General features: G+C 35.8%; 1 protein-coding gene across 1 annotated transcript in view; it reads left to right on the top strand.

Annotated features, from left to right (window-relative positions):
* The window catches only part of DARS1 (aspartyl-tRNA synthetase 1), a 63,470-nt gene extending 57,656 nt beyond the window's left edge, over positions 1-5,814 (top strand). Inside the window, exons 13-16 of the mRNA XM_082689333.1 lie at positions 356-436; positions 1,764-1,875; positions 2,074-2,145; positions 5,133-5,814. Of these exons, the coding sequence (XP_082545459.1) occupies positions 356-436; positions 1,764-1,875; positions 2,074-2,145; positions 5,133-5,224 (357 nt within the window). The 3' untranslated portion in view covers positions 5,225-5,814. The remainder of the gene's footprint in view (positions 1-355; positions 437-1,763; positions 1,876-2,073; positions 2,146-5,132) is intronic.
* Positions 5,815-19,281: the final 13,467 nt, after the last annotated feature.

The following is a 19,281-nucleotide window of genomic DNA, read 5'->3' as shown; positions in this document are numbered from 1 at the left end:
GATTAGCAAAGAATAAAAACAAAATTCAAAGTTTATTGCAGCATAGTTGTCAGTTGGGAAGAAATTGGAAAGAGATTACGTGTCCAGAATAAAAAGAAGAAAACAAATATTTGAAGTATGATTGAATTGTCAGTAGCTCCCACAGTTTAAGTATTAGAGAAATTTATAACGTGATGGCAAAATACTATAGGATACAGATGTTACTTGAAAGAAGCAGAGTACTTATTGTATATACCATGTAATTATAGTAATTTTGAAGAACAAAACTTATTTTTGAAAGGACAGTTAATTGTCAAAATGTTAGCTTTCTTTTAACTTTTGTAAAAATTTTTAAAAATTTAATCTTTTTTTATAGTATGATACAGACTTCTATATTCTTGATAAATATCCATTGGCTGTAAGACCTTTCTATACCATGCCTGACCCAAGAAATCCTGTAAGTAAATTTATTTTAAATATTTTGTTTTGGGGAAGAAGGAAAACTTTATTGTGACTATGTTAGATTGTACCATGGGAATGGTTTTCATCAGTAACTTGTGATTTTAATGGGACATCATTGTACGTATTACTACTAGTTTCTGTCAATTCAGGTAAAAATGATACTGTGAAATGTGAGTGTTCTAAAAAAACTAGTGTCAAAACCTACATTAAAAATCATTTTCAAGGGTCATTTTTTGAAGATTTATGAAGAAGAAATGCCATATAAGTAATAAATACAGATTTTAACACATCATATTATTGACTTTGAACTAAGAAACAACATTATGTCCTGGGAGTTCATCTGATTTGTGTTTTGTGGCCTTTTACTGTTTTTCCATTACAGTGGTTCCCAAACTTCAGTGTGCATCAGAATCACTTGGGAGGCTTTTTAAAACACAGATGAAAAAAAAAAAAAAAAATGGAGGGGAAAAAAAGAAAAAAGGGCACCTGGGTGGCTCAGTGGGTTGAGCTGCTGCCTTTGGCTCGGGTCATGATCTCAGGGTCCTGGGATCGAGTCCCGAGTCAGGCTCTCTGCTCAGCAGGAAGCCTGCTTCCTTCTCTCTCTCTCTCTGCCTGCCTTTATGCCTACTTGTGATCTCTCCCTGTCAAATAAATAAATAAAATCTTTAAAAAAAAAAAAACACAGATGACCGGGCCCCATTACCAGACATTCTGATTAGCTGGTCTTGGGGGAGCTTGATAATTTATATTTCTAATAAGTTCTGAGTAATACTGAGGCTACTGATCCAGGAGTCATACTTCGAGAACCATTGGTTTATCCGAAGACAGGGAAAATAACTTAAAATCTTATATGAGAGTAGGTTAAGCTATGGTAAATTGATGTTCTATTTACTTTTGTTTAAAAAAAAATTTTTAATTAAAAAGACTAACACCTGTTGATAATTTGAGGTTCCAAAAATGACCCAAAATCATATCACACCTAAAAACATTTCAGATGATAAAGTGAAATGAGAATCAGCACTACTTCTTGCAAGTTTAGATACAGTATTCTGATTTGTTATCAGAAGATATAGGAGAAGGAGAGCATAAAATATGATAGAGGGAAGAAGTTATTATTGAGCTCTCACTAGTTTAACCTTGTTTTAGAGAAACAGTTGTGTTCATTGGAGCAGATTGCATCATTAATTGAAGGAAAAAATGGACTTGTTCTTTGTGCAGAAGAGTTTGGTTTTTTTTTTTTTTTTTTCTCATATGAGTAATGGAAATAGAATGACAGTCACTTCAAGAGTGGCCTTTTCTTGTGTGTTTGGTTTTTCTTGAAGAAACAGTCCAATTCTTACGATATGTTCATGAGAGGAGAAGAAATACTATCAGGAGCTCAAAGAATACATGATCCTCAGCTGCTAACAGAACGAGCCTTACATCATGGAATTGGTAAATAAAAACACATTTGGGAGAGTAATGTATGTTGTGAAAACAAATAAAAACATTTGGGAAAGTAATATGTATTGTGAAAGCAATTTTAAACCTTTTAAAGACTTCTCAGAAACATCATTTGTTTTAATCTTCATAAATTACTGAGTAAAATGATACATTGTATTTGGTTTTTGAGTTTGTTTTTGTTTTTTCTAGATTTGGAGAAAATTAAGGCATACATTGATTCCTTCCGCTTTGGAGCCCCTCCCCATGCTGGCGGAGGCATTGGTAATATTATTTTAATATTATGACAATATATTTCCAACCCAGATTTCATTTGGCAAAGTGTTCATTCAGTTCTAACTAAATTTCTTCATTAGATTCCAAAAACTAAGTTTTATATATTGTTACTGCTTAGAAATAAGTCCATGCTAAGTATAGTACAAATTTGAATTATAACAAATTTTTAGTGAGTTGTAGCTAAATGAAAATTTGATTTCAAAGGACCAAAACGAAGAGCTAATTTGTGTGTTCTAAAACATTGTAATACATTTCTAGCCATTTTTTCCCCTAAAGAGTTTAGAAGCAAAATATCTTACAAATTAACTATCCTGTTTTCTCTCTGCATCCATGAGTTCATTCTGATTAGCCCAAATTAAAGCTCTCCCTCCAGTTAGCTCAGATTGCTGCTAAATTTTTTGTTGCAATGTAACATTTTATTGACTTTCAGGACTACTTCTAGAATATATATATAAGATACCACCCTGTGATTGAAAAAGGGTAAAGAGTGCCTTGCTGGCTCAGTCAGTGCAGCATGCAGCTCTTGACCTCAGGCTGAGTTCAAGTCCCATAATAGGTATAGAGATTACTTTAAAAAATAAATCTTAAAAAAAAATAAATAAATAAAAGGGTAAATGTTTAGTTCAGTTTCTATCAGAGTCTCTTAAAAGAATTCTGGAGGCTCCTGGGTGGCTCATTGGGTTAAGCCTCTGCCTTTGGTTCAGTTCATGATCTCAGGGTCCTGGGATCGAGCCCCACATCGTGCTTTTTGCTCAGCAGGGAGCCTGCTTCCCCCTCTTTCTCTGCCTGCCACTCTGCCTACTTGTAACCTCTGTCAAGTAAAATATTTTTTTAAAATAATAAAATAAAATAAAAAATTCTGCATTTATAGTTTTAAAATATTTGTCTGTTGTTTGAGGGGGAAGTTGGTGAATAGTTAATAAACTTTAAAATTTATCAAATTAAAAAAGTATGGAAGAATATGTATTTACCTCTCTTTAGGAAACTATTGTTTCTAGTTTTTTTTTAACCTTTGCAAAAATAATCTTTGCATATGCAAAAATACACACTTTTAAAATATATTTTTACACATATTATAGCATACTCTACTATATAAATCATTCAGCACCTTGCATTTGTCACTTACTATATTTTTTATCTTGTTCCTTATCAATTATTAAAGACTTTTTCAGTTTGTTTGGTTTTTTTAACACTATATAGAATCGATCCATTGAACTGGTGTACCATAATCTTGTTAACCAGCTTACTGATGGACATGTGGATTGTTTTGTTATTATAAACAGTGCTACTTTGGATATATAGTTTATAATTTTTAATGGGAGAGTCTCATTAAAGTATTTTTCTTAAAGTATTTTTCTCTTAAAGTATTCGTAATGTACATTTTATATATTTTGTAAATTTTTGTGAAGACATTTGAATGGTTATCAAATACCACTCGTGTTTTGGTAATTAATGATTGAAGAGAAGATGGGATATGGTCTTTTTATTTTAAGATTAGTATTAGATTAAAAAAAAAAAAGATTAGTATTAGATTACTGTAATACAAGGTTCAAATATGTGCATGTTTTTTGGTAAGGAATAGCAATAAAATGTTAATCCTCTTATTTATATTTTTGTTTTAGAAGTTAAATACATTCCTTTAAAATTCAGTCATTGCTATATAAAAATATTCTTTGACCTTTTTTCTGTAACACATGTCTTATACAACTTGAGTAAAAGAGATAAATTGAACACACAAAGTTTCATTTGCTAGTTCTGCTCTGTTTCTTAGGTGACACTTGGTCTTAATTCTTACCAATAATACAATATTTAAGTCACATGTCAAAATCAGTCTCTTTTCCACTTAGAACATTTACAATAATGTGTCCTAGAGTCTTTTATACTAGGAACCACCATGTTACATATCTATTGAATTATAGTAAATTTCTGTTATTTCTATTAGTAAACTACCTTGAACAGGTTTATGGTTCTCATATTAATGGCCTAGACTACATAATTAAGATTCTGGCCCTATTCAAAGACATATAGGTATATGTATTTATTTATTTATTAATCCCCCCCCCCCCGCGCGCACCTTGAGAGAGAGCTTGAGGGGAGGGAGAGAGGAAGAGAGAGAATCTTAAGCAGGCTCCATGCCCAGCACCTAAGCCAGATGTGAGGCTTGATTGCACAACGCTGAGATCACAATCCGAGCCGACATCAAAAGTTGGACACTTAACCTACTGAGCCACCCAGATACCCCACATATAGCTTATGAATTTTTTTTAAGGTCTTATTTATTTATTTGACAGAGATCATAAGTGGGCAGAGGCAGACAGAGAGAGAGAGGGAGGCAGGCTCCCTGCTGAGCAGAGAGCCTGATGCAGGGCTCGATCTCAGGACTCTGGGATCATGACCTGAGCCAAAGAGAGGTTTTAACCCACTGAGCCACCCAAGCGCCCCATCCCACATATAGACTTATAAAATGGTTTTTTTGTGTTTGTTTAAATCATAAGTTTGGGACATTTACAAGATTTTTGTAGTTCAGAGAATCCAGACAACCTAAGGATACCTCACTTAGTCCTTTCCACATACAGCATCATTTCTATTTTTGTTTCTGAATCAGATCCAAAACAGTCTATTTTATTTTATTTTATTTATGTTGTCTTATCTTATAGGGGGAGTCTACATAGGTGTACAAGGGTGGGATGGGGGAGCAAAAGGAGAGGGAGAAAAATCCTAAGCAGGCTCCATGCATAGCCCAGAGCCCGATGCAGAGTTGGATCCTACAACCCTGAGATCATGACCTGAGCAGAAATCAAGAATCTGATGCTCAACCAACTAAGCCACTGAGGTGTTCCAAAACAGTTCGTCTTAAATAAACTCAAAATAATGAAAGTATTTTATTGATCAGTGATACTTTGTTGGTAATTTCAATAAGTAAGACCCTGAAAGGTTTTCAGAAAAGGAATTAATGATTATTTTGTTTCCCCCAGGGTTGGAACGAGTGACAATGCTTTTTTTGGGACTGCACAATGTTCGTCAGACTTCAATGTTCCCCCGTGATCCCAAACGACTCACTCCTTAAAGAAAGCCGTGCTTTTTTTATTCTTTCCAGTAACCTGCTATTGATCAGGCTATCCCTGATTTTAAGTAGCTACTTGAAATATGCAGTGGAGTAAATGTCTTAAACAAAGTGCCACAATTACTTCGGATTAATTCACTATAGGTTACTTTAAAAGAGAAAATTTTTATAACTTTGGACATGCTTCAGTAGGAAATGGTTGAACATTTTAATTAAAAATTCATATGGTTATGTTAAAAATTCATATTGTATTACTACAATAAATGTTAACAATTTTAAAAAGTTCAGATTGTGTAAGGTTTTTTTCTTTTCTATATTATAGTGGCTATGATATTAATGTCTTAAATCTTGAATATTTGAGCTTATTTTTTTAAATTCTGACATTGAAATGAGGACAATTTTAGGGAAGTATCTGAGATTTTAATGAATGTGTAATTGGCATATCATGGAAAGTTAGGCAGAAAGTATCAGTTCTTTAGATTTGTGCCCAGAAATCATGTAAAGCAGGTGGGAATACTGGTTAGAAAATATTCAATGTAATGCTATATTAAATTGTAAATTCTAACTTGAATTTCAATAAAATTTTAAAGCTAGTCATCATTGTCTTTGTATAACTTCATTGCAGTCTGATTTTGTAACTGGTTTTTGGCATTTATAATTTGGGAAAAGAAAAAGTACACAACTAGTTTATCTAAATGCCTAAAAACAAGTGAAAGCTGATACAGTCAATATGTATTCATATCAAGCTATAAGTTCAAATGGATATAAGAGGATAGAATTCTTAAAACTGAAAGCTTGGGTTGCTTAATAGTTTATTTCACATAGATTTAAAAATATTGTAGAATTTTGTTTGATTTTTAACTAGTTCTAATACTTAGTGAATGTCACTGAAATGCACTCTCGTTTTCTCTACCAAAAAGAAACTTTTGTGTGAGAATTAGAGTCAGGAACACTTTCCCTCTATACTTGATGCTACTTGATGCTAAAAAAAAAATTTTTTTTTAAAGACTTTATTTATTTATTTGACAGAGATCACAGGTAGGCAGAGAGGAGGAAGCAGGCTCCCTGCTGAGCAGAGAACCCGACACAGGGCTCCATTCCAGGACCCTGGGATCATGACCTGAGCCAAAGGCAGAGGCTTAACCCACTGAGCCACCCAGGCGCCCCGCTACTGGTAATTTTATCTTTCCTTCATATCCTGCAAACTATCTTGAGTATAGTAAGCACTCCAAAACTCTTTAAAATTTGAGCTACACCAAGAATAAGTAGACTACTAACCATCTTTTTCTGTATTAATTGCCAGATCCTAAAATAAAATAGCCTAAAGCTATTCTATTCTCAGATTCATAGAAACATAGCTTCTTTCAAAATAAAGCCTGTAAAGTCTTAGAATTATATGGTTTTTTTTTTTTTTAATTTTGTTTGTTTGCCAGGGAAAAGAGAACCAGAGAGCACAAGCATGGGCAGGAGGAGGAGGTGGTGCGGACGTGGAGCTGGCAATGGCAGAAGGGAGAAGCAGACTCCCCACCAAGCAGGGAGCCCAATGTGGGACTTAATCCCAGGACTCTGGGATCATGACCTGAGCCAAAGACCTACACTTAATGAACTGATCCACCAGACACCCCTGATCATGATCTTTTTTATCTAATTTTTTTATTAGGAAGCGTTCCAAACATGCCAACCAAATTAGATCATGATGAAAAGGTCATCCCTGAACTTGGCAGCAAGCTATATCAAATCTTAACATGGTCATATTTGCTTTCAAGTACTTTATTTTCTTTTTTTAGGGGAAGAGATACTGTGGAAACAAAGTAGCCTGTGTACCCACTCTGATCCTATTCTTTCCTACCGTAGTCGTGACTATTATATGAATTCAGTGTTTTTTTTTTAATTTTTTCATGTTCTTATATTTTAACTAAATACTTACCTTTCTATTAATATTACCTAGTATTATTTGCAGATTTATTTGCTATTATTCTGGGATTTTGATTGGCATCAAAAAGTCCAGTGAATGAACATTGTATAGTCTTCCAGTGAATGAACATTGTATAACCCTTTATTTTTGGTATTTTTTAAATTGTTAAATATATTAGTACTCTTTACTATCTTTGAAAATTGTTCTTAGATTTTTAGTTTATGCTGGAGTACCTTACTACTTTTTTTCTATTGGGAATGGTATATTTTTTCCAAAATTTTAATTGTGTGTTACTAAGGCATAAGAAAACTACCAGTTACCAGTTTTTAATATGTTTTTGTGTGTGTGCAGCAACATACCTGGAATCTATAATTTGTATTGACTGTCTTGTATTTTCAAAGTAGACAGATATGAAGAAGTATGGCACAGGAATAGAAGGTATGTATTCTGTGGCTCTACTGCCTAGATTCACATCCTGATTTTGCTGTTCACTAGCTGTATAACTTTGGGTAATTTGCTTATCCTCAACTTTCCTCATTTGCATACTCCTATCTCGTGGGACTATTGTGGGTTTTAAGACACCTAAAACCCCTATAAAAGTGCTTGATACCTAATGTCTGGCAGATAAGGAGTTTCATCTCTTCTGTCTAATTCTTACATTTACTTACTACATTAGTTATGCCCTCAAGTAGAAGGTTGATTAAAAGCAGTGATGGGGCCATGCTTTTCTTGGTTGTTACTTAATTTAAATACTTGTAAAATCTCAAGATTAAGTGTGATATTTTCTGTAGATTTTTAATAGATGTTTTTTGTCAGGTTAGTGAAGATTCCACTTGCTAAGAGTTTCTGTTATAAATGTTGAATTTGTCAAATACTTTTTCTGTATTTGCAGTTTTTTTCTTTTAGTTTGAATATGGTAGATTACAGTAATAGAAATTCCTGATATTTTTTAGAACTAGTAGTATTTGATGACTACATGCTACTTTATATATATATGTACTACTGAATTCAACTTGCTAATATATACACAAAAATTCACTTACCTTAAATATGTTATTTTTATTAATTTGGATGATTTTATACAGTGAAGTAAGCTGTACCATAATCAAACTGCAGAACATTTTATTGTCATAGCAAGTTCCATAATACATCTTTCTAGTCAGTCTTCACCTCTGGCAACTAAAGATCTACTTTAATTACAATAGTTTTGCCTTTTCTAGAATTCCATGTAAATGGAACAATATAATAGTCTTTTGTGCTTGATTTCTTTCTTTAAGCATTATGTTTCTGAGATACATCCATGTTACATGTTCTAATAGTTTTTGGTTTTGTTTTGGAGAAGGGGAGAAAAGGAGAGAATCTTAAGCAGGCTCCACACCCAGTGTGCAGCAAAAAATCAGGGCACAATCTTACAACCCTGAGATCATGACCTAAGCTAAAATCAAGAGTCAGATGCTCAACCAACTTGAGCCACCCAGGTGCCCCAATATGTTTCTTTATATTGATCAATAATATTCCATAGAATAGATATGCCATAATTTACTTACCTATTCAGTTGATAGACATGTAAGTGGTATCCAGATTTTAATATATAATAAATAATGCCCCTATGAACATTGGAAGTCGGTGTGGACAAGTTTTCTTTTCTTTTTTTGTACATACTTAGGAGTGAAATTTCTGAGTAATACAGGAAGTGTAGGTTTAATTTTGTAAAATACTACCAGTCTGTTTTCCAAAGTAGCTGTGCCATTTTGCATTTCTACTAGCAGGGAATGAAAACTTAAGCTGCTCCACATTATCACCAACACTTAGAAGTATCAGGCTTTTTAATTTTAGCTGTTATAGTTATTGTATAGTGGTATCTCATTGTGGCTCTAATTTGCATTTCCCTACTGGTTAATGATGTTAAGCATCTTTTCATGTGCTTATTGGCTATATCTGTATCTTTGTGGAAGTTTCTTCATAGCTTTTGCCCGTTTGTTTTATTGGGTTGACTTTCTTCTACTTGAGTTATAAGAACTCTATATATTCTGAATATGAGTCCTCTGACAGATCAGATATATATTCGGCAGCTAGTTTCTTCCAGTCTGTGGCTTGCCTTTTTTTTCTTAACTACCTTTCAGAGAGCAAAAGTTTTCAATTTTATGGTTGTGCTTGTAATCTGTTTAAGAAATCTCTGCCTCAGGGGCACTTGGGTGGCTCAGTGGGTTAAAGGCTCTGCCTTCTGCTCAAGTCATGATCCCAGGGTCCTGGGTTCAAGCCCAGGCTCTCTGCTCATCAGGGAGCCTGCTTCCCCCTCTCTCTCTGCCTGCCTCTCTGCCTACTTGTGATCTCTCTGTCAAATAAATAAATAAAATTTAAAAAAAAAAAAATCTCTGCCTCAGCCAATGTCACAAGTGTTTTATGTTTTCTTCTATCATTTTAGTAATTTGAGCTCTTATATTTAGGTCTATGATCCATTTTGAGTTAATTTTTGTATATGGTATTTGTCAGGGTCAAGTTTCTTCCCCCACTCCAACCCCCCATACTGATGTTTAGTTAATTCAGCACTGTTTGTTGAGAAGACTGTCCTTTCCCTGTAGAATGACCTTAGCACCTTTGTAGAAAAGAGTTGACCCTATAGGTGTGGGTCTATTTCTAAACTCTGTTCTATTCCATTGACCAATATTGTGTATTCTTGCACAACTACTATAGTGTCTTACTTTTTACAGTTTTAAGTAAACCTTGAATCAGGGAGTTTAAGTCCTCCAGTCTTGTTCCTCTTTTTCAGGATTAACTATTCTAAGTCCTGTGACTTTTCATTTAAATTTTTCTATCATGTCAATTTCTTTTCAAAAAGTCTGCTAAGATTTTGATTTGGATTGTATTGATTCTATAGATCAATTTGAGGGGAATTGCTATCTTACCAGTTTGAGTCTTCTAATCTATGAATATGAAATATCATCCCATATATTTTTAGGTCTTCAATTTCCCCTTGCAGCTTTTATTGTAGTTTTTGGTGTTCCATATACTAGTTCATCACATACCTGTAAATCTAACCGTGTGTTTCTGGAAAAGATATATATTCTGTCCTTGTTGAGTATACTGATAGAAATGAATGGTGGTGTTCAGAATGTCCATCTTTGCTGGTTTTTTTTTTTGTCTAGTCCCATCCATTGCAGAAATTGAACAGAAGATTTTGGGATTTTCTGTTTCTCTAATTATGTAAAATTTTGATTTGAACATTTAGAAGCTCTTTGTATCTGTTATTAGGCATATAATATAATTACAATTTTTATATATTTCTGATGAATTTACCCTTTTAGCTGACAAAATGTCACTTTATAACTGTGGTATTGCTCTCTTAAATCTGTTATCTGATCTTATAGCTGTTAACATCTTCTTGTGCTTTTTTTTTTTTTTTTAAAGATTTTATTTATTTATTTATTTGGCAGGGAGACTGAGAGAAGGAGAAGCAGGCTTCCCACTTAGCAGGGAGCGTAGTGTGGGCCTCAGCCTCAGTACCCTGAGATCATGACCTGAGCCAAAGGCAGACCCTAATGACTGAGCCACCCAGGCGCCCCGTGCTTATTGTTTGCACAGATCTTTCCTTATCATTTACCTTCAGCCCACCTGTATTGGTGTTTAGTGGGTTTCTTACAGACAGCATATAGTTGGGTCTTGTTTACACATTCTGACAATCTCTACATTTTTTATAAAGTTTTTTTTTAAGATTTTATTTATTTATTTGACAGACAGAGATCACAAGTAGGCAGAGAGGCAGGCAGAGAGAGGGGGGAAGCAGGCTTCCTGCTGAGCAGAGAGCCCAATGCAGGGCTTGATCCCACGACCCCAGAATCATGACCCAAGTCGAAGGTGAGGCTTTAACACCCCATGACAATCTCTATATTTTAATTGGAAAGTTTGTCTGACAAGATTTAATGTAGTTGTTTATATAGTTAGATTTGTATCTACCATTTAATGTTTCCTACTTGCCTCCTCTGTTTTTGTTCCTGTTTTTCCTGCCTTTTTTTTAATGACTTTAAATATTTTTTTAGTATTTTACTTTCCTATTGGTATTTTAATTGAACTTCTTTGTATTGTTTTTTAGTGGTTGCTCTAGAGACTATAATGTACATTCTTAACTTTTATAGTCCACTTAATATTTACTAATTTTATATTTAAGGATTTTATGTCTCTGTTTATAGCCATTGTTTTCTTTTTTATATTTTTTCTCCAGTTTGGATATCTATGGCATATCAGCCTCTGATTTTTGAAAAGGTTTGTTTGAGGGGCGCCTGGATGGCTCCATCAGTTAAGCATCTGACTCTTGATTTTGGCTCAGGTCATGATCTCCAGGTCATGAGGACAAGCCCTGTGTTGGGCACTGTACTCACTGTGGAGTCTGTTTGCCATTCTCTTTCCCTATCCTTCTACCCCTCCCCCTGCTCTGCTCTCTCTAAATAAATAAGTAAATACACAAATAAAATATTTTTTTTAAAAAAAGGTTTATTTGAGATAGAAAGTTTTATATTTAATGGGATAAGTTTCACTGTATTCTCCTAGGGTTTTAAAAAATTTTAACTTCAGCTTCTTTTATCTTTTTTTCCTCTTTAATCTGTAAGGTCTTATGAGACATTTGTCTATTTTTTAAATCTCTTCACCTAATATCTTTAGCTTTTGATCCTATCAATCCTCTCTGGGCTTTTGTTGTTGTTGTTGTTGTTGTCGTTCATTAATTTCTGCTCTTCTGTCATTTTCCTTCCCTCTGCTTTCTTTAAGGTTTTTTTCCCCCCTAGTTTGCTAAGTTTAAACTTTCTGTTTTTATATTCTGTAGTTAATATATTGACTTATTTTTGTCAAGTTTTGTGCCATTTTTTATACCTGTATGTTTCAGCTTGGGTTCACTTTTCTTCTTTAGTACTTAATATTATTTAGTATTCCTCCCTTTAATATTTCTTTAAGTTAGAGCCTGTTGATTATAAATGCTAAAAAGTCCTGTCCTCTTGAATGATAGTTTGGCTCAGTATAAAATTCTAGGTTGGCGGTTATTTTTCCCTTAGATCTTTAAATTATTATACTATTAAACTCTTTTTGTCTGTGAACGGTTTACTGTCAGTATACTTGTTTTTCCTTTGTAATCTGGCCTCTTTCCTTGGAAGGTTTTAAGTTGTGTCTTTATTTTTGATATTCTTCCAGTTTGTGATCTGTTTAACAGTTACTCACTTTGCTTAGTAATGAATATAATGAATGTGCTTTTTGTCTAAGACCCACATCTATTTTTCTTTTCTTTTTTTTTTTTTTAAGATTTTTATTTATTTAACAGAGATCACAAGTAGGCAGAGAAGCAGGCAGAGAGAGAGGAAGAAGCAGGCTCCCTGCTGAGCAGAGAGCCCGATGTGGGGCTCCATCCCAGGACCCTGGAATCATGACCTGAGCCAAGGCAGAGGCTTTAACCCACTGAGCCACCCAGTCACCCCCCACATCTGTTTTTCAATTAAGAAAACTTCTCAGCTAGTATCTCTTCAGTATTGCTTCTTTATCATTTCCTCCATTTTCTATTAAACTCCGGTTGGCTGAATTTGGGCCTCTAACTATTTTGTTAGGTCTCTAACTATTCTCATATTTTTCATCTTTGTCTCTGTTCTGTGTTCTGATTGAGTTCTTCAGTGCTGTCTTCTAATTTATTTACTCTTCAAATATGCCTAGTCTAAAATTAACCCCATTTATTGCATTTTTTCAGTGACTATATTTTTTATTTCTAAATTACTTCATTTATGACTATTTTTGTTCATAAATTCTTTGGTGGGAGTTATGCCATCATTTATGCTTTCAATAAATGTTTTATCATACTGTCCTACAAAATATTTTACCTGGTTTTATTTTTTGTTCTTGACAGGTCCACATAGAAGGACTCATCACGGGGTACCTGGGTGGTTCAGTGGGTTAAAGCCTCTGCCTTTGGCTCAGGTCATGATCCCAGGTCCTGGGATCAAGCCCTGCATCCGTCTCTCTGCTCGGCAGGGAGCCTACTTCCTCCTCTCTCTCTGCCTGCCTCTCTGCCTACTTGTGATCTCTGTCTGTTAAATAAACAAAATCTAAAAAAAAAAAAAAAAAAGAAGAAGGACTCATCATATGTAAACCCTATGGACTATCTTGAGGAGGAGGATTATAATACAAAAGAAGAAAATAATATATAAACAATAATTAAATGTTCTCTCCTAGCACAGTAGCTTTCATACTGAATTGTTGCCCAGTTGGCTTTTGTAGTAGCTGAGGGTAGCAGGCCTCACAGGAGGTTCTTTCTTTGGCTGTTGAATGGAGCAAAAAAGGATTCTAGGGTAGAATCAGATTTGTTATGAGGCTTTTGCCAGGGACAGTCTCTTGTATTACGTAACTCCCGTATTTCAGATTTCTTTTTTTCTCTGTAACTTATAGTTAAGAGCACTTTATGAAATAAAACTTCGTAGTTAACTTGGGCTGAAACATGAGTACAAGACTTCTAAATTTCTTTTTCCTTGAAGTAAATGTTTCTATATAGTACATTATTATACACTTGAGTTACATAAGAATATATTTTTCAGCAAACAAACTCCTATAAGCACTGGAAGGTGGTTTTTAAGGGGGAGGGTGTTCTTTATTCCCCTAGTTTTATTGAAATATAATTGACATATCTGGAAGTATTTAGAACATTAAAATATTCTTTTGCATGGGTCAGCCTGGTCTTCTTTTTAAGGCTGCAGTTACAGACTCAGTGATACTGGCTTTAGCACTAATTGTAGAGAAAATAGAACATTCCCCTAATTTCTGTTTTAATTTACCCTGCTGGTATTTGAAGATTAATCTAGATTTTGAGTTGTATTTTTTATCTGGTGGCTTCAGTTTCTCAAAAGTCCAATAGACCCTGTTTAAAACAAACATTTTCATTTTGCCACTTTGTTCCAAATGTCAACACCAACCACAAAGGACTATGGTTAACTCACTAGTCAGAGTAGCCCTTTGTTCAACTGTGTGATACATTACCTCCCCAGCACAGCAGAGCCCCCACCATCTGCCCCTTCATGTTCTGACCCTTCAGACAAGCTGCATTTGTCATTCCTTCCCTTTGCTCAGCCATAAAATATTTTCTTTTTATCTCATGGGACTCTGGAAAAGCTCCTTCAACCAACCCTTCCTTTCCTACACTTGCATCTGTCTTCCAAGATCCTGCGCACTTAGAAGAATGGTTCTTCTGCTCCCAAGTGTCAGGGTTGGACAGGAAATCCTGAGATGGCAAATGAAAAGATTACTCCAGATACCTTAGGAGGAGAAAGGAGAGGTTTGGGGACTAGATGCTCTAGTGGCAAAAGGACTTGAGCCAAGCTTTGCCTCCACTTTTATTGGGGTCTTATCAATACACCAAGTGCAAGTGCAAAACAAGAAGAAAAGTATACTTTAAAGGTCAGGACAATGATTATCAGGGTGTGTGTGGTAAGGGCAAGCAGTGCTTGCGATGTGTGTGCAAGGCAAGGAGTTTGTAAAGTACGTGACCACCACAGGTGCTTGTTCTTCTTCTAAATTTAAACATTTACTCCCTAGAGCAGAACCTTGAGCTGCAATAAGAATCTGGCTGCTTTCAGCCAAGAAACTTCAAAGGAGGCCCAGCGTTCCAGGCACTCCTCCTTTCCTTTTCAATTAGTCCCATCCAGGGAGGCATATACAAATCAGATACTGTCTATCCAGGCACGTGTGACTCCCACACCCATGATGGCTCAGGATTGTCTAAATATTGATCTATCCAAATGACTATACCCCAGGCTATTCAACCCATAGAAAACTATATACCACTTTACTATTAAGACCACATGGTTTTGCACCTAATTTTTGTCTAAAATTCTTGTTACTCTTCATTCCTGTTGTTTTTCCAAATGGATTTTTTAAACAATTTGGTGTAGGAATGGGGGATTTAAAAACTTTGAGTTCAGTCCTGATAGGAAATGGTGTGTAATTGAGTCTCAGATCTCTTCATCTGTATAGTGGTTAATTTCTGCCTTGCAGGATTGTGGGGACCAAATAAGAGACACAGGTAAAAGCTCCTTTGTAGTTCTATGCATATAAAATATATTCTCTGAACAGTTATTTTTAATGCTAAGGGCAAGGACCACATCTTAAACTTTTTGTAGCCCCATATTCATAGCAAAATGATGAATACATGTCTTGTGCCTGATACTATTTACAAATTAACTGGATGATTTTGGTAGTTCAGGGATGAAACGTAATAATTAGCCCAGGATAAAATGTTTTTATACAAGAATTTATTTTACATTCACATCTGGCAGTATATTGTGTTCATTTAAATCTGACTATGTGTGTATCTATTTAGTTGAAAGACCAAAGTGTGACCCAGAGAACTTTAGATCTAAACAAGCCATCTGGCTAAGAGTGATACCCACAAGTTTGTAGTCTTACTGGGTTTTTTTGTACACTCGTTCTTCAAATCATTATTTGTTTTGCTTAATTTAAATGAACCACCAGACCCTTGATTGCTGCTCAGAGAGATGGACTGGTGGCTGCTGTTGTTCTTAATAGATCAAGATGTCATTATGTCCCTAGAGCAAGTAAACGTTCTGTCTACTTACAACATGAGTAATCTTTAGGGAACTCTTTTTCCAAGTAACTTTTTAAAACCTTATCTCTTCAAGATTTTCAACTTCTCTGGCAATCAGATTGAAACACCAGCAAGATATCAAACTGGCGATGATAAGACACGGACGGAGAATTGGAAACTTGGAGTCACTGTTGATGAAGTGTAAACTGGCACTCAGCCAGCATGTCTGGAAGACAGTTTAGCAGCACATATTAAAATATGAAGGTGCATAGTCTCTGACCCGTTATTGTTAGAATTTTTCCTAAGAATACAGATGCACAGAAAAAGATGTTATAAGGATATTTATTGCAGTATTGTTTATACCAATAGAAAAAATGCAAAAAAAATAAATTTCCATTAAATAATGCTATTGTCTATGTTATAGAATGTTAATCAGTCATTGGAAAACACAATACAGGCAGTCCTTGCTTTGCACAGTTGTATAGGACCCTAAAAATAACCATACAAACTAAATTGCAAAGTAATGTTAAAAAGGGGGGAAATTAGGATTATTCTATGACCTTTCAAATTTGTCAAACAAAAAATAGGAAACTGTTTATTTAGTATGTTTTAATTTAAAACATTACAATATTGAGAACTCAGTTGTTTTATTCCTTTGCAAGAAAACTTAGCAAGAGTAATTTGAACAGTACGAAGGATGAAGATGTGTAATGAGATGAATGTTTTCATGCCTGCTAACACAGCATCCATTCCATAGCCTATGGATCAAGGAGTAATTTTGACTTTCAAGTCTCATTGTTTAAGAAATATGTTCATAAGGCTGCAGCTGCCATAGATAGTGATTCCCTTAATGGATCTGGGCAAAGACAATTGAAAACCTTCTAAAAAGGAGTCACCATTCACTGGAACGAGACTGATACAAAGCGAAGGTCAAGCAAAACTTTATTTCCCGCCAAGCATCAAGAATCAAACTGACTGGTCGGGGCCATCTCTTGCAAAGAGGCGACCCCTCCCAGCCTCACAGACTAACTTTTATAGAGGTAGTTTAGCCGGGCTGTACACAGGTGGCCAATGAGATTGCAATACACAGAGAAAACTGCACAGTCATGTTAGGTCACACACAGGCGGCCAATTGAATTACAATTCACCCTAGTAGATACATACGTGCCCCACTGATTGGATGTCTCTTCCTGGCCTGACCTGCCCTTCTATCTGGGTTTTGCAAGTTCCTCTGGGAGGGTTAGGGTCAATCTAAGTATACTGCATAAACAAAAAAATGGCTCCCTCTGATTAAGTAGGCCCTTATACTAATGGCATCAGGAATGGTGACTCCTTTTTAGAAGGTTTTCAATCCATAGGCTATGGAATGGATGTTGTGTTAGCAGGCATGAAAACATTCATCTCATTACACACCTTCATCATAGCTCTTGGTCGACAAGCAGCATTGTCAATAAGCAGTAATACTTTTATAGGAATCTTTTGTTCTGAGCAGATGGTCTGAACAGTCATTAAAATAGTCAGTAAAACATGTTGTAAATAAATGTGCTCTCTTCCAGTTTTGTTGTTTATAGACCACAGACAGAGTAGTTTGAGAGAATTTGTAGGGCTCTAGGATATTCAGAATTTATTCATGGGAAAGGGTCAAATGTCCTATCTGTTAGTGACAGAAATCAGTACTGAGTCCCAGTATGGCACCATCTCTTGAGGAAATCAACCCTTCACCTGTTAGCAAGTTGATTACATAGGACTCTTCCACCTAGAAAGAGCAGCAATTACCCTTGACTTGACTCAACACATACTTAAGGTATTGTTTTTTCTTTCCTTTCCACAAAGCTTCATCTAGTAACAGTATCCAGCAGTTTACAAATCTTGATCTACCAACATGGAATCCCACGCTACAACCCATACTAAGAGTCCTACTTTATATCAAAACAATAGTTAGAATGGCCAAAATTAGCAAGACAAGAAACAACATGTGTTGGAGGGGATGTGGAGAAAAGGGAACCCTCTTACACTGTTGGTGGGAATGCAAGTTGGTGCCGCCTCTTTGGAGAGCAGTGTGGAGATTCCTCAAGAAATTAAAAATAGAACTTCCCTATGACCCTGCCATTGCACTACTGGGTATTTACCCCAAAGATACAGATGTAATGAAAAGAAGGGCCATCTCGACCCCAGTGTTTATAGCAGCAATGGCCATGGTTGCCAAACTGTGGAAAGAACCAAGATGCCCTTCAACGGACGAATGGATAAGGAAGATGTGGTGCATATACACTATGGAGTATTATGCCTCCATCTGAAAGGACGAATACCCAACTTTTGTAGCAACATGGATGGGACTGGAAGAGATTATGCTGAGTGTAATAAGTCAAACAGAGAGAGCCAATTATCATACGGTTTCACTTATTTGTGGAGCATAACAAATAGCATGGAGGACATGGAGAGATAAAGAGGAGAAGGAAGTTGGGGGAAATTGGAAGGGGAGGTGAACCATGAGAGACTATGGACTCTGAAAAACAATCTGAGGGTTTTGAAGGGGTGGGGGGTGGGAGGTCGGGGTACCAGGTGGTGGGTATTATAGAGAGCACAGAGTGCATGGAGCACTGGGTGTGGTGCAAAAATAATGAATACTGTTATGCTGAAAATAAATAAAAAATTAAAAAAAAAAAAACCAATAGGCACAATACCATGGGGTCTACTGATTGAGGAGTCTAGCACCTGGTTAAAAATCTATGCGTGATTTTTCAGGCCTGGCCATAGGTAATTACAAAGGCCTTACCTGGCTTGCCTCATAGGGGAAAGTTGCCCTCCCCACACCAGACTGGTGCATGGCCAGTGCATCACAATCTCTGAAGGGAGATGAATCTCTGAATGATTCAGACCCCTTTGGCTGATCATACTCTTCACATATTTGTAGTCATAACTTTCATTCTTAGGTTTTTTCTATCTGAAGACTTGAGCAGAATTGTTCTACAGGTCTGCTCAGACCTCCTTAGAGAGGGGGGGGGGGGTGCACCCTGCAGGTTCATCTCCACTAGCACAAGTTTGCCTGAGAATCAACACAACAGGCCTCTCCCCCGGAAGACCAGCACAAACCCCTCGCATGCACAAGTCTACTGATCATAAAGTGCTGCATGACTTCAGCTCTAGGGGAAATAGGATCTAGCCTCTGTTTTATTTTTTATTTTATTTTTATTTTTGGATCTGCCTTTTATTTTTTAAAAGGTTTTATTTATTTATTTGACAGAGCACAAGCTGGAGAAGCAGAGGTGGGGGGAGGAGGGGGTTCTCTGCTGAGCAGGGACCCCAATGTGGGGCTCAATCCCAGGATGCTGGAATCATGACATGAGCCAAAGGCAGACACTTACCTGACTAAGCCAACTGGGTGCCCTGGATTTAGCTTCTTTTAACAAGCAGACCAGAACACACCTAGGATCTAACGTCCCCTTTTCCCAATGGACAAAATGACAAGACAGAAGCATTCACCCCCACAAGAAAGAACAGGAAGAAGTAATGATCAGGGATCTAATCAATACAGATATAAGTAATATGTCTGAACTAGAATTTAAAACAATTATAAAC

This window comes from Mustela nivalis (assembly GCF_964662115.1).
Source record: "Mustela nivalis genome assembly, chromosome: 11".
Classification (NCBI taxonomy): domain Eukaryota; kingdom Metazoa; phylum Chordata; class Mammalia; order Carnivora; family Mustelidae; genus Mustela; species Mustela nivalis.
The sequence above is the reverse complement of the archived record's forward strand: the minus strand, read 5'-3'. Positions and strand labels throughout refer to the sequence as shown.